This window comes from Lepidochelys kempii, chromosome 8 (assembly GCF_965140285.1).
Source record: "Lepidochelys kempii isolate rLepKem1 chromosome 8, rLepKem1.hap1, whole genome shotgun sequence".
NCBI lineage: Eukaryota > Metazoa > Chordata > Testudines > Cheloniidae > Lepidochelys > Lepidochelys kempii.
Window position 1 is genome coordinate 44148769 of NC_136387.1, and position 14632 is coordinate 44163400.

The window sequence follows — 14632 nt, forward strand, 5'->3', positions numbered from 1 at the left end:
TTCAGATTTTTAAACTATGTGGAATGAAAGTCAGCTCTACTCTCTCCTTCCTCCTTGCACTTCATCCTCATTTCTTGCAACTCCCCCGCCCCCCCAGCTCTTCGACTTCTAACCGACCCATGTCCATGGCTTCTATATCACTCAGTCCCCCTTTCCCCTGCCGACTCCATTGCCAATTCCCTCCACTCCCACTGTCTCTCTCTTCCACTGCAAAATCTGCCCCTGCAACCTGGATCACGCTCAAAATCTGCTTCACCAATCCTGCTCCTGCATCTCCGACCCCCTCTGGAGAAAGCCCTGAAGACACGTAGATGTCCCTCAACCTGAAATTTCATAGATGTTAAGGCCAGAAGGGACCACCATGGCAGGGTGGATTTAACTCACCACTTTTCATCATGATTTACATCAGCACGTAGATAATCTTAATTTATTTTTTTTCTGTTTGTACTTTAGTTATTTTCCCAAGGAAAGTTCATTCTCACGGTTGGTATAACCTTTAGAACTTGCTGATTGGATTCATATACTCTTTACACTAGGTTTGGTATTTTTTCCTAACCCGGAGGCTGCACTATAATTATACAGATTTAGGCTATCATACAACTTTACACTTATTCAGATGATTAATTTCTACATCTTTAATGCTACACAATGGTAAATGATGTATTTCTGATTTACTAAATGAACTTTTAAGTTATGATTAGTGTCAAGCTACACTTGGAAAAAAATTGGAATTCACCTAAAAATATACAAAACCAAACTTTTTAATAAGTTGAAAAGGACCCTCAGATTCCCTGGCAACCCTTATTGTTGAAATCTAATTAAAGCTACACAATGAAGAACACTAGATGACTGATGGTTTAACTGTAAACATGAAACTACAAGTATTTCTGCTCAACTGAAACCCAACGGAACTAAAGTGAATGCTTTTCTACACAAACTGGAAGTACTGTACTGACATAAGGGGAGGTTTAGGTTGGATATTAGGAAAAACTTCTTCACTAGGAGGGTGGTGAAACACTGGAATGCATTACCTAGGGAGGTGGTAGAATCTCCTTCCTTAGAAGTTTTTAAGGTCAGACTTGACAAAGCCCTGGCTGGAATGATTTAATTGGGGATTGGTCCTGCTTTGAGCAGGGGGTTGGACTAGATGACCTCCTGAGGTCCCTTCCAACCCTGCTATTCTATGATTCTATGATAAGGAAAAAAGTGTACCCCAGCATTCACACTATTATAAAGACTGTACATAACGCGGTACTTGACACTGTGCCGTATTTATAAAGACTGACCCAAAAAGTAGAGATGTTGTCCCCTGACTCTATATAAAAAGCAGCTTTTAACTCATTCAAGTCTATGAGAAGTAACTGATTTAGCATTTAATTTATTTTAACAGATAATAGAGAAAAGGTGGTTGAGGTAATATCTTTTATTGGACCAACTTCTGGTGGCAAAAGAGAAGCTTTCGAGCCACAGAGATTACAGTAACTTCAGGCCTTAAAGTGACTTATCAAATTGAAATGAAATTTAAATAGATTTTTATGCTCTTGGCACTGTGATCATCCAGTTCAACCTTCTATATAACAGGCCATAGAGCTTCATGCTGTGAGAGTCTGCACCAAGCCCCCCAAAACTTCTGGCTGAGCTAGAATGTATCTTTTAGACAGACATCGAGTCTTGATTTAAGTTAAAATGATTGCCAAGAGGTATAGTAAATTCTTAATCTGTTCTGATAGTCAAATCAGCCTCAGTTTTAAAAATCTGCACCTTATTTTCAGTTTGAACTTATGTAGCTTAGCTTCCAGCCAAGGGCTCTTGTCATGCCTTTGTCTTATAGGTTTAAGAACCATCTCTTATCAGGTCTTCTGCCAACACAGGTACTTGGTTTAACAAAGAAGGTTAAGTGGTTACTTGATCATAATGTATAATAGTCTCTCATTTTAGAGATGTTTTCCATTCTGCAAATCATTTAGCTTTATAAACCCTCCAATTTTTCAACCTTCTTGTAAAATGTGGACACCGGAATGAACGCAGGCTTCCAGAAACAGTTTCCTTAATGCTGCATGAAGAGGTAATAGTATCACCTTCCTATTCGATATTTCCTTGTTTATATCCAAATGCTGAGTTGGCCCTTTTAACCCCAGCACCAATCAACTGAACACAAGCTTTCAATGTACCCACCATCACCTGCAAGCCCTTTGCAGAATCATTTCTTGACATAATTTAGTCCCCCATTCTTTAGGTATATCCTATATTTTTAGTTCGTAGATGTAAGACCTTCCATTTGACCACATGAAGATGGATATCTGACTTTGCCCAGTTTACCAAGTGGTCTATGTCCTTCTACAAGCAACCTGTCCTAGTAACTTACCTGCTACCAGTCTGTGTCATCACCTGCAAACTGTCAGCAATAGACTTTACATTTTCTTCCAGTTCATTCACAAAATTACTGAATAGCATTGACCAGGAACAGATTCTCAGCCTTTCTAGTTGATCATTCCCCAATTAACAATTACATTTTGCAACCTATCAGCTAGCTGGCATTTAATCCATTTAACACAGACCATACTGACTCACTGGAATGCTAGCTTTTCATCATCGGAACATTAAATGATACTAGGTTCTCTCCTCTGTCAGGCCTGGCATACTCATTGTAAAACAATTCTCCTGGCACTCATTTCCTGCCTTTGATTCCCCATTGAAACCATCCCTCCCACACAAGGTCTTGCCACCTTTTTCAAAGACACAGCTTTACAAGATCTCCCTTGGCTTTCCTTCTCCCTGCCTCTGCAGCTTCCAACAGCCTTTCATTCTCCCCAATCCCATGGCTCCTTGTCTGCTCTCTCCCCCAAACCCCCTCCACTCACCTCAACACAATCCCCACCTGGCTATCGCTTTCCCTTCCATTTGCTGTCTTGATTAGCTTGCTCCCCTCAAAATCTAGGCGTGCCCCAATTAACCCCATCAGCAAAGCGCCCTTCTTGACTTCACCTGCCTCTCCAGCCACTGCCCCATCTCCTTTCTCCTCTAAATTCATTGAGAGTGCCCTTGACAACCACTGCTTCAAATTCCTCTCTTCCAACTCCACCCCGGTCTGGTTTCTACCTTTTCCACTCCACTGAAGCCATCTCACAATGGCATCTAACAACCTTTCCCATAATTCACCCTCCTCCTCCTGGACCTACCATACACTCCCTCACAGCCTGGCCTCTCTCGACTTTCAATTGCTGCTGGTTCTGGTCTGATGACTCCATCTGGCGCATTCTTCTCCCATCCTCTCTTCCTCTTCCCCAGCAGGGGGATGTGTGCATATAGTTTTTAGTTCCACTTACTGCCAATGGGCACTTTGCACCTCCATCTGTCTGACATAGGCATCAAATAGCACCCTCCTCTGTTCTGTCTGCAATGCATAAGACCAGGCAGCACACTTAACAACAGGATGTGATGACAGCAGGGCTAACGGGATAAGATGTAAACTCTTGCCCAGCATGTGCAAATCTTTCATGCTGTGGTTAAAATACATACCGTGACCCATTGCCAGGTCAAGGAGAAAAGGAAAGTAGGAATGGAATGAATGTAACACGTAATTATAAATGGTGTAAGAGGGGATTCATTTTCAATTCCCCCCCACTTCCAAAAAAAATATTTCCAAACTCTTAGCTGGAAATGGAGGCTGTAGAGCACTTTAGCAGCCAAGCATTGTTTTGTTTCTCAACCAATTAATTTTACCTATGGCTTCTTCAAGCCCATACCAACACCAGAGCCAAATTCCCTTACTTTAACTTTGGTTTAGGAGTGCTGAGGACACTGTCGTCATCTTCCATTTCAGGGCCACTGTCACTGGGGTTGTCTATATCCAGTGTATCATACAGAAGATCCAAGTCTTCCTCCACTTCCGGCACATGCTCTGCTGGGTCCTGCTCTGAATCCAGAACCTAAGCACAAGACACGTGGATACAACCAGGCAGCGCAGAAATGATTAGGGGACAGATCCATCCCAAGTCATTTCAGCACACACAGCGACTGCTGTACAATAGGCTGGTATTTCTGTTGGCCCCCAAATTTCAGGCCAATCTCAGAATACGTCACTGTGAGTCACTCTGTATGCAAGTTCCATTTATAGGTTATAAAGGGTTCATAGATGTTTAAGCCTGTTACAGACATGAGCTCTGCATATTATAGATGATTTATAAGCATATCAGTAAAAGTGGTTATAGATGTTATAAGCAACCTATTCACCTGTCAGACTAAGAATCTTTAACTAGTTATTAAAATATTTACTGATCATTTAACAGCCCTTTTATAAATGTAACTTTAGAGTGTGAGCCCATTATAAATATTCTACCAACAGTATAAAAAGTACATAATATTCCATCCTGTATTCTATCCAGGTCACCTAACCTTGAATGGACTCTCCAGCTCCTTCTGACTTATTTCATTATATTATTTGCAAGCAATTAAAGGAATAAAAGATTATATCCAGATGGGATTTCCCTCATTAGCAAACTGAAGGTTAACAAAAATCTAGTAGAAAGTCCATAAACCAAAGCTTCCATCAGCTTCCTCACATGTGAGAGACTGACAGGAACAAAACATCTACAGTTAGATTAGGATCTTGAGATGGGTGCAGTCTGGTGCCAATCCTAAAGCCAGCACAAGAGGGTGCTCTCTCCTGAACAGCTGCAGTGCAGCTAGCCCAGATCTCAGCTACAATACTATTCCTGCGGAGTTGTTTTTCCTTAGTAGGAACAGGAATGAAAGGTAGGGGGGGAGGGTAAATTTAGGGCGTTCCATCCATGGAAGAACAGTCTATTTTGCAGGTATTGCACCTGCCACAAACAGGGAGCCTCCTACATAGCACGGGTTCTGTATGGAGGCCAACATGGCTGGAGTGAGAGTCTATGGAACAGTACTTTACAGACGGAAGGATTACTTAAGGACTGGATAGCAAGGAAACAGTGATTTTGACAAGGATGTTTACTTGGTGCCATGAGATATGGGGAATCCATCAGCTTGGGGCACCAGAGGGGTCAAGTGCCTTATTTTCCCTTAGCAGCTATGTTTGGAAGAATAAAGTACCAAGGTGGAATGAGTTGCTTTCAGCTGAATCATCTGGCTAGTTACTTTCCCGTGGGACCATTTATTTACCTCTACGGGGACACGGTGGTTGTGTTTGGTGCGTTTCATATGGATGGGCCAGTTCAAATTGTGTGAACTGTCGGGCTGCACTTGCATCGGATGCTTTTTAAAAGTTTGCTTACATTTTCTTTTCTGTCTCTGTCGTTTTTTTCAGCTTTCACTGGATGGTTTACTGTCTTGGGGATTTTTTTGTTTCCTCAGCATATTTTGCTAAGCTTTTATAATAAGGGCAATAAGAAAATAAACTGCGATCTAACTTAATGGGCAACAAACACCAGACTACTAGTCCTTGAAAGGGTCAGGTATGATTACAAACCAGTCTGTAAGCAAGTGGGTGCACAAGTGTCTTTTAAATCTTTGACAAAACTGCATCCAGAAAATCTTGATGGCTTTTTGAAGTTAGTACTGAACTGGCCCTGTTCAACTGAGGTCCAAACAAAGCTTCAGAATGTTGGGCAAAGTCACTGGGGAACTCGGGACCATTCCCAGTACAGATGTGAGAAGAAAGGAAGGAAAGCAAAAGAGAGAAAGGAGGAGAAACAGCCTGAAAATAAGCTGAACTCATGAAGCAGCATGTCTGAGGTATAAGTGAGTGTTAACTAACTTACCTCATCAGAGACTTTAAACCTTCTCAGCAACGCCACCACTTTCTGCTTGAAGTTTTGTTGCTGTAAGTCAAGAACACTTTTACATAAATACGGCAAGAGGGAATGCAGAGGCGCGCCACCACAGCTAAAAATGGATACACTGACTGCTCCTAGGTAGAACCATGTATGGGGCTGAGCCACAAACCAAGGAGCACCCCTGCCCTTCCGCCTACCTATGTGCCATTCCCCAAGAAGAGCAGAATTCCCCATGCTACATGCTATACTATTCATATTCACAACAACTCAGTTCCAGCCCTGACTGGTTTAGCCTTATTACATCTCTATGGGCCCCCAAGATACATTAAACATTGCATTCAGCTAGCCATGTATTTATGTATCTAGTGGAAAGACAACATTTTTAGCCTGCCAGTTAGTCACAAGCTGATGAATATAGTGAGTGCTTCAGGCTGTTTTTCTGCTTCCTTAATGCAGAAGTGCCACCTGCCTTCAGAGATACAACTGACCCTTTTCCACAAGGGAGCAGGGAGTTTTCACACAAACTCTTACAGTTGATGGGGGTGTCCCAGTTTCCCCCATGTGGGTGACTGGAAAGTTGGTTCCATAGCAAAGATCTGCAGATCATCTTGGCAGAGTATTTTACCCTAACAGTGGAGCTTTAACGACTTGGGGGGAATGGGGGGTGTTGGGTCCTAGTGTTTGACAAGCCTTTTGGCTTGCCAGAATCTGTGCCTCCTGAGCTCTGAATGTAGAGCTTCACTCAAAATAATACAACCCAAAGCACTGGGTTTTGCCTAATTTCTTGCAAAACCCATAAACCCCCAGCCTGCAGCAGGATGAAACTAATCTTAACATCTGCAGAGAGTTAAACAATCCTGGGACGTTTGGCTTTAGCAAACAAGTTTTGCAAAACTCTGGCCCATACATGTTTTCACTAGACCTCCTGAGAGAACTGGCATGAGCTAGCTGAATGGGTATGTAAGAGTGGCAGCTATTCTGAATGGAGGAAAGCAATGTCCCACCCTTAGTGAAGGCTAGTTCCTCATTTTGCTGGCTATTTCCCTCACTGCAACTTCTAGTGTCTGTGTTCATACAGAGTCCAGCCAAGAGATTCAAAAAGAGGAGCCTGAAGTTGGGCTTTTAATTCTATATTTAAGCACCTGCCTGATTCTCAGAAGTGCTGAGCACCCAGCAGCTCCTACCAACCTTCTGAAAAAAATTAAACATGCCTAAATATGACCTCAGGAGATTTTTGAAAATCTTTGCCTATAAGTAGGGCCCTACCAAATTCACAGTCCATTTTGGTCAATTTCATGGTCATAGGATTTTATAAATCGTACATTTCATGATTTCAGCTATTTAAATCTGAAATTGAACCGTGTTGTAATTATAGGAGTCTTGACCCAAAAAGGAGTTGTGGGAAGGTGGCCAGGTTAGTGTGTGTGTGTGTGGGGTGCCGGGGGTGGGGAGAAAGAGAAAAGTTGCAGTACTACTGAGCTCTGAAGGCAGAGCCGCCGCCAGAAGCAGCTCAGAAGGATGGCCTGGTGTGGTATTGCCACCCTGACTTCTGCGCTGCTCCCTGCAGAGCTGGGCCCTCAGTCAGCAGCCGCCACTCTCCGGCCACCCAGCTCTGAAGGCAGCAGTGCAGAAGTGAGGGTGGCATGGTACGATATTGCATTGCCACCCTTACTTCTGTGCTGCTACTGGGCGGGCACTACCTTCAGAGCCGGGCGTCCAGCTAACAGCCGCCACTCTCTGGCTGCTCAGTTCTGAAGGCAGCGCAGAAGTAAGAGTGGCAATAACGCCCCTCCCCCGCAACTCCCTTTTGGGTCAGGACCCCCAATTTGAGAAACACTGGTCTCCCCCGTGAAATCTGTATCGTAGAGGGTAAAAGCACACGAGACGAGATTTCATGGTCTGTGATGGGTTTTTCATGGCTGTGAATTTGGTAGGGCCCTACCAATAAGTTCTTGGCATTATCTACATACACCATGGTGTGGATACTATTAGGTACAGTTTTTAGTTAGGAGTTTAGGATGACCATAACAAAGCCACTAGATACCCAGTTCCCCTCCAGCAAGTGAATTTATACCCTGGTTTGTGAAATGCAGGCTGTAACTGTTTTCATAAATATGCGCTGTGTGGGGTATAATGATAGAATGGCACAAATTGTGGTATAAATTGTTCACTGACATAAGTCTGGGGATGGATGACCATCTTTGTCAAGGGGCTGTGTCATCTGGAGTTACACAGGCCATCTCAAACTCAGCTTTCCACAATGCGTCCTTCTCCCCTCCCACCGCCATATTCTGCAAGCACCAAAAGAGTCTAGACAAAGTCTATTTAGAAAGTTCTCTCATAAGTTTTTATTCTTTTTAAGAATCGGTCTGCCTCTAAGGCCAGGCTGCCTTATTAGTTAGCATATGAGCCTCTTCCCCTGTGAAAAAAAGTTAACAGAAATATTAGTTTAGAAAATGCAGCTTTTATGATTTTTTTATTCAGTTATGGGATTGCAGTTTTCAGATCCAGTATCTGATTAAATGCCAGGACTAGAAACAAATGATTTATGTCATGAGAAAGCTGCATTACTTACTGGTCAAGATGCATAATTCTGTCACAAGATATTTAAAAATTTTGTAAATATTTTGTAAATGTCACTGATCCAGGCCTGAACAGCTAGTAAATCAGCATCTGATGATTTTTTGTGATCCTCATTTAGGGGAAGAAGAAACTTCTTTTGGTGGCAGATTCCTTTTATTTGAAAAAAATGTGGCCTATTCAGAACTCTCTCAGATGTTTGATGTCAGAAATAGTACTAGTGGAGGTAGATAAGTGTGTAGACTGCCCTTCAGATCTACTCTAAGGTCCAAAGTAAATCCTGCTTATTCCATGGTTGCTGCAATAAAGGTATTTATCTCAGTACCTAGAGTTATGGTAATCTTGTATATGGCACAAATACTGTATATAAAAACACTAAATCATCAAGGTTGCAGCACTCAAAGGCAAGTTAAGGTTTTATGCTAAAATTTAACTCTGGCCCCATGTGTGCATCTATTATGACACAGTATGTAACTGCATATCATTTACCAGACAATAGTATCTGACAAGTCCTACAGCCTGAACTACACACATGCCATCTTGCATTAACCCACTTTATTATTTCATACCTCATCTCCATTATTTTATTTTGGAATTCTTATCTGGGCTGAATTCACCCTCATGTAGAGGGCCAGCAAAAGGCCTATGCCCTACTTCAAGCCTACTCGGAGGCTTACATATGCATGGATCTTGTGTTAGCCTCTGCACTAGGTCAATTTCACCCTTAAATGATTTTCATGGGGGTCCTCTCATCTTACAGGTAACACAAGTGATACAAGATGGTACTCACAGATAAGGCTGTCAGTATCTGCTGTGGTTTGATTGGTACTTTGATCACTTGGCTAGATTTTAGTTCTGGACTTTCCCACCTCCTGTGATTATCTCTGATTTCGCCATTGGGACCATTGTGTAAATAGCTCTGTAAATCTCTTGAGCTGCATGCACATCCTGGCCAAACCCATTCAGTGTTAGTAAAACTAATTTCCACCGACCCTGGTTATGGACGTCGTTCTTACTATCGATCTCCGCTGCTTCTTTGGCTTGCCCAGCTCATATTCATCATCGTCCAAATCCTGCACAGAAAGAGTCGTTAGGTTTTACACTTGCCTCAAGAACAAGCAAGGGCTGTTTTATTATTATGATGTGAAATGTTTCGTTTGTGCAACAAAACGTGTCAGGGAGTGATTAGTATTATACAGGTGCACAGGAGAAACTGGTTAAGGCCTGGTCTACACTACAGAGTTAGGTCGACCTAATTATGTCAGTGTCTGCACTACAGCCTTGCTCCCTTGTTCTTCTTCACTCAGCACACAGTCAACCTACAGAACTCCCTGCCTGAGGAGGTTGTGAAGGCTGGGACTATAACAGGGTTTAAAAGAGAACTGGATAAATTCATGGAGGTTAAGTCCATTAATGGCTATTAGCCAGGATGGGTAAGGAATGGTGTCCCTAGCCTCTGTTTGTCAGAGGATGGAGATGGATGGCAGGTGAGAGATCACTAGATCATTACTTGTTAGGTTCACTCCCTCTGGGACACCTGGCATTGGTCAGTGTTGGTAGACAGGATACTGGGCTGGATGGACCTTTGGTCTGAACCAGTATGGCCATTCTTCTGTTACGTTCTCCCGCTGATGTAAGCGCCCTACTACATCGACATCATAACTTCACCTCCACAATAGGCATAGGGCTTATATCAGTGTAGTTAGGGTGATGCAGTTTCTGTGTAGACCTTGCTTAGCTTACATGAGCTGTCGGTTGTCATTCTTGTCAATTTTACAGCTCCATGCTGGAGCCATGAAATTGACAAAGGCTGGAAGAAGGCTCCATGCTGCGAACCCCATACCTGGCTGTCATCCCAGCATAGGTGGGAGGCACCAGCTAGAGCCTGGCTGATGCTCAGGCTCCCCACTCTGAACCAACCTCTAGGCTCCCAGCCCCCTGCTGGGAGCCTGGGAGGAGAGGGGGCAGCAGCAGCTGCAGCACCCTCCACTGCCTCTCAAGTCAGTGGAAGCACTCCTGATGAGGATGCACACTACCAACAGAAGGGCAGTGGGGACATGACAAACTGCAGTAACTTCTGAGGGGGCTGTAAGTGGATCTAACATAGGTCGAGTTAAGCTTGTAGTGTAGACATGCCCTCAGTCTTCACCTGTAGCTCCCTTCAGCAAGGTTTTAAGTACTGGGGAGGCAGAGACTTAACCCTGAGTAAAGACCAGCTAAGGATTTTACTGATCTTGCATAGAGAAGGGAGTGCTGAAAAGGCAGGCAGAACTAAACCCTAGGGGTGCAGCATGTTGCTGAGCAGCCAGGGCTCAGACACGTCAACACACAAATACCAGCACCTCTCTGAAGCCACTATCCTGTTCACTGGAATCTCAGCTTTCCCTTACATCAGTCTCTAGCTGCAATGGTACAAAGACCCCAAAACGTAAGCGGAATACCCAGTGCCAAGAGGAGTCAGCAGACAGCCCAGAATACCCTGAAGAGGTGTCAAGTGCCTCATTGTGCCAGCGAGACAATAACTCAGAGGCCTATTGGTAATTCATCATTTAAAAGTCAACACAATGATTTCAGCCCTCATGTAAGGAAAGGAGAGGGAAGGCCACAGACCGGACCATTTACAGAGAGCAATCCCCCCATTTTGGTGCCACAAATTGATGGCGTTCAGGAGACACCATCAATTCACCTTCCACACACTGAGAAGATGCAGAGCCAAGGTTGGAGCCAGAGCTCAGCCCAGAGCTGCACAGTTCCATTTTGAATATCTGCACGACCTATCATGAGCAGTGTCTCATTACAGCGATTCACATTGGTGGAGTGTGGCAGAGTTCCACCATCTTTCTTGCCACAGTTGGACCCATCAGAGGCTGAGGCTGCTTAAGAAGCAGAGATCTCGGTTGTGACTATCTTTCTATCCATGGATGTCCAAATTGCACAGAGTTCAAAGGAAGGGGAAAACACTGGGGAAAAAAATAATCTCTCACCACATACAACTACCCACTGAAGTACAGATTTAAAAGTTATTGACCATGTTAATTCTAGGCTCTAGGGCCCTGTGACAAGCTGTACAGGTTTTTCGAGGCCTCCAGCTGGGGCTTTCCACGGTCCTACCACACCCTGCCCCAGAAAAGGAACGGCAAAGGTGGGTCCCCCAGGCCTGCCTAGAAAGGCTGCAAGGAGGGAGCCAATCAGAGCACCGCAGGCTCAGTTAAAAGGAGCTGCAGGAGATGAGCTCATCAGTTCCTGGCTGGGACCTGAGCGGTGAGGAAGGGCTGGAAGACAGAGGAACTCTCCGGGTGAGGTGGCCTGCAAGACCCTGCTCAAGCAGGGAACAGAGAAAACTCCATCAGATGATGAGACCAAGGGAGAAGCAGCAACTACTAAAGGGAAGCAACATATGGCTTGTGTTTAAAGAATCCCTGGGTCAGGACCCAGAGTAGTGTGCAGGCCTGGATCCCCTCTAACCCCCCATCCCCACCCCCCAATGAGGAAGTGGTAGGCGTTGCTTGTACACTGGACTATTTAGCCATATATCCATCTTGTTAAAAGTTAAGCAAAGAGTGATTATTATCAGTTTACGCGCTTCTGGGGAAGAAATCCTTTGTAGAGCACTGAACAGCAGCTTCACATACAGTACCTGTCCCTGGACAGCATCATCACTGGCTTCCTGCTCAGAAGAAAAGCTCTCATACTCTTCTTCAGAATAGTTATCTGTAAGGTAAGGAAAGCACATAAAGTCTTGTAAGACTCCCTTTGGAAAGAAGGGGAAGCCTTGATGCTCAGGAGAGCAAACTTCAAAAAATTCACACTGGCTAACATTCCTAGAATCAAGGAATATGAACATTTGGAGAGAAGACTAAGGGTGTATCTTTTAGCTGCACTAGACAGGTAGGATGAGAACTTCCCACAGAGAAAGGGAAGAGGAGAAATACTCAGCTAGCAGACAGGAAATTTGACCGCAAAGTAGAGAAGGTTGGCATGCAGGTGAGTCCTTCCCCCACAGGGAGCCAGTCTGGCATGTCCACCCCTTTAGGAAATAAGTAGGGACCACTGGCATATAGTCCAAGATGGAATGGGCATCACTCAGCCTCTACCCATGGGGCAACCCAAGCTACACACTTCCCCAGGATTTGTTCCCCTAACCAGGCACAACTGGTATGCAGGACCAAATCTGTTGAGGGAAAAAAAGAGCCTGTTCTTTACTGAAATGATACACCAAGTAAATGGTCTCACTCTATTCTGGACTCCAACTAGGCATCTCGTACACTGTGTGGTGCATGCCCATGTATCTTGCAACATGGACTTCCTATCTGAATTCAGAATTAAGCCATTATCCTGTCACAGTGCAGGTACAGAGAACAGAAGCCATGTAAAGGGAAGGCCTCCAAGCATGGAAACCAAGATCTTTTATGCACACTGTATAAAAATCACATATTTGTGCTCAGATAATTGAAGTTAATAATGTCATTTACTTTAGACTGTTACCGTGAGTGCGTTTTGGAAGAGTAGCTTATGTGGTTGGGTTGGCTAGCCCAGTGGTTCTCAACCAGGGGTATGTATACCGCTGGGGGTACTCAGAGGTCTTCCAAGGGGTGCATCAACTCATCTAAATATTTGCCTAGTTTTACAACAGGCGACATAAAAAGCCCTAGCGAAGTCAGTACAAACTAAAATTTCATAGATGATGATTTGTTTATACTGCTCTGTATACTAGATACTGAAACGTAAGTACAATATTTATATTCCAATTGATTTATTTTATAATTATATGATAAAAATGAGTCAGCAATGTTTTAGTAATAGTATGCTCTGACTATTCTGTATTTTTATGTCTGATTTTTTAAGTGAGGTGAAACTTGGGGGTACACAAGACAAATCAGACTCCTGAAAGGGGTACAGTAATCTGGAAAGGTTGACAGCCACTGGGCTAGCCCAACCCTAGAACCTGGTGACTCCACAGCAAGATGTAGTTGATTTAGAACAAGCACTAACATGTTACAAACCTGTCACTTCTTAGTGATATCACTTTTTTTTTTTTTTAAAACAACCCATAAACTTACTCTCTAGAAGTGTGCAAGATTTAGTCATGTGAGGTAAACCAGAGTAACAGTAGAGTCTAGCCTCCAGAGATCATGCAGTAGAAGCTCTCTATGGAAGAACTTCTCATCTTGGTTTTTGTAACAGCCAGTTGATACAACAGTCACCAATCAAAAACAGGACAAGGAGATAAACATTTCTATCTAACTTACTAATGAAATTTTCAATCCACATTGCCCCATATTACCTAAGTGTCTAACAGCAAAGCAACAGTTCAAAATATCACCAGCTCCAAACACGTCTCTACTTCCTTGGAGTGTCCTTCAGCTCTCAAGTGTCCTTGAGAGTGTCCTCTGTCCCCCCTCATGTCAGTAAGGAGTCAGGTTTGTGGTCTATTGATGCATACACATACTATTTCATTTAACTTTTGGTGTTGTGCTTCCCATTTGTACTTCGGTTTGACCCTGCAGAGAGTTTCTTTAGATTATTATTTTTTGTTACAGTATTTGGTGTAAACAAGTGTATGGTGAACGTGCCAAGTGCTCATGACAACGTGTGTTCCAAACAGCAATGTTAAGCGAGACCAGGAACTGGAACCAATCTATATTCTGTTTAGGTGTTGTAGTGAGCTCTTCGTTTAATGCTGAGAGTGCGAAGAAATGGAGCCCTAGAAAAACAACTGCAAAATGGGGTTCCTATGGCTCCCTTATGATGGTGCTTGTGTATGATGCAACACAGAAGGGAATGAACACCATGGGCCCCAATTCTGCTTCTCCTTACATACATCTCGAGAACCTCTTTCATATTACAGTATAGTTATAGCACTGTTAAGAACTGGTACTGATTCGTCCTAGAAATTAACTCCGTTTGCCTGCAATTCTACCATTAAACATTAACCTTCAGAGTGAGGACTATATACCATCAGCTACAAACCCTCATCCCCCACCCCCATCCCACAATCCATTCCCAAATGTCAAATAATTACATGCTATTGTCATGGTGTCACTGGGTGCCGCTGCTATACCGCCATCTTCGAACATATGCTGCCACACCCACTCTCAGCTGAGGGTTATTCTTTTATAACGTTTTATAACAAAGGTTAAACAGAAGACAGTCTTAAGTCAATACCTGGCCCCCAAGCTTCAGGGCCACTCCTCCCAGGGGTCTCTGGCACTCCAGCTCCTGGCAGCTTCCTTGCCTTGTCCAGGTCTGCTCCCCTCTCTTCCTGGAGCCCCTGGCCCCCTTGCTCCAGGGACCCA

The 14632-nt window shown here is 43.8% G+C and overlaps 1 protein-coding gene across 10 annotated transcripts in view; it reads right to left on the bottom strand.

Moving 5' to 3' along the window:
• PACS2 (phosphofurin acidic cluster sorting protein 2) overlaps window positions 1–14632 on the bottom strand; it is a 209266-nt gene that overhangs the window by 113479 nt on the left and 81155 nt on the right. For 8 of the 10 annotated variants that reach the window (XR_012160291.2, XM_073356257.2, XM_073356256.1 and 5 more), the window contains 4 exons: window positions 11974–12047; window positions 9329–9409; window positions 5742–5801; window positions 3772–3929 (listed from right to left, as the gene is read on the bottom strand). Coding sequence is in view for 9 of the 10 variants with exons in the window: in XM_073356257.2 (XP_073212358.1) it covers window positions 3772–3929; window positions 5742–5801; window positions 9329–9409; window positions 11974–12047 (373 nt within the window). In the remaining variant the exon portion in view is untranslated. The remainder of the gene's footprint in view (window positions 1–3771; window positions 3930–5741; window positions 5802–9328; window positions 9410–11973; window positions 12048–14632) is intronic. The other 2 variants (XM_073356258.1, XM_073356251.1) reach the window with 1 other exon arrangement.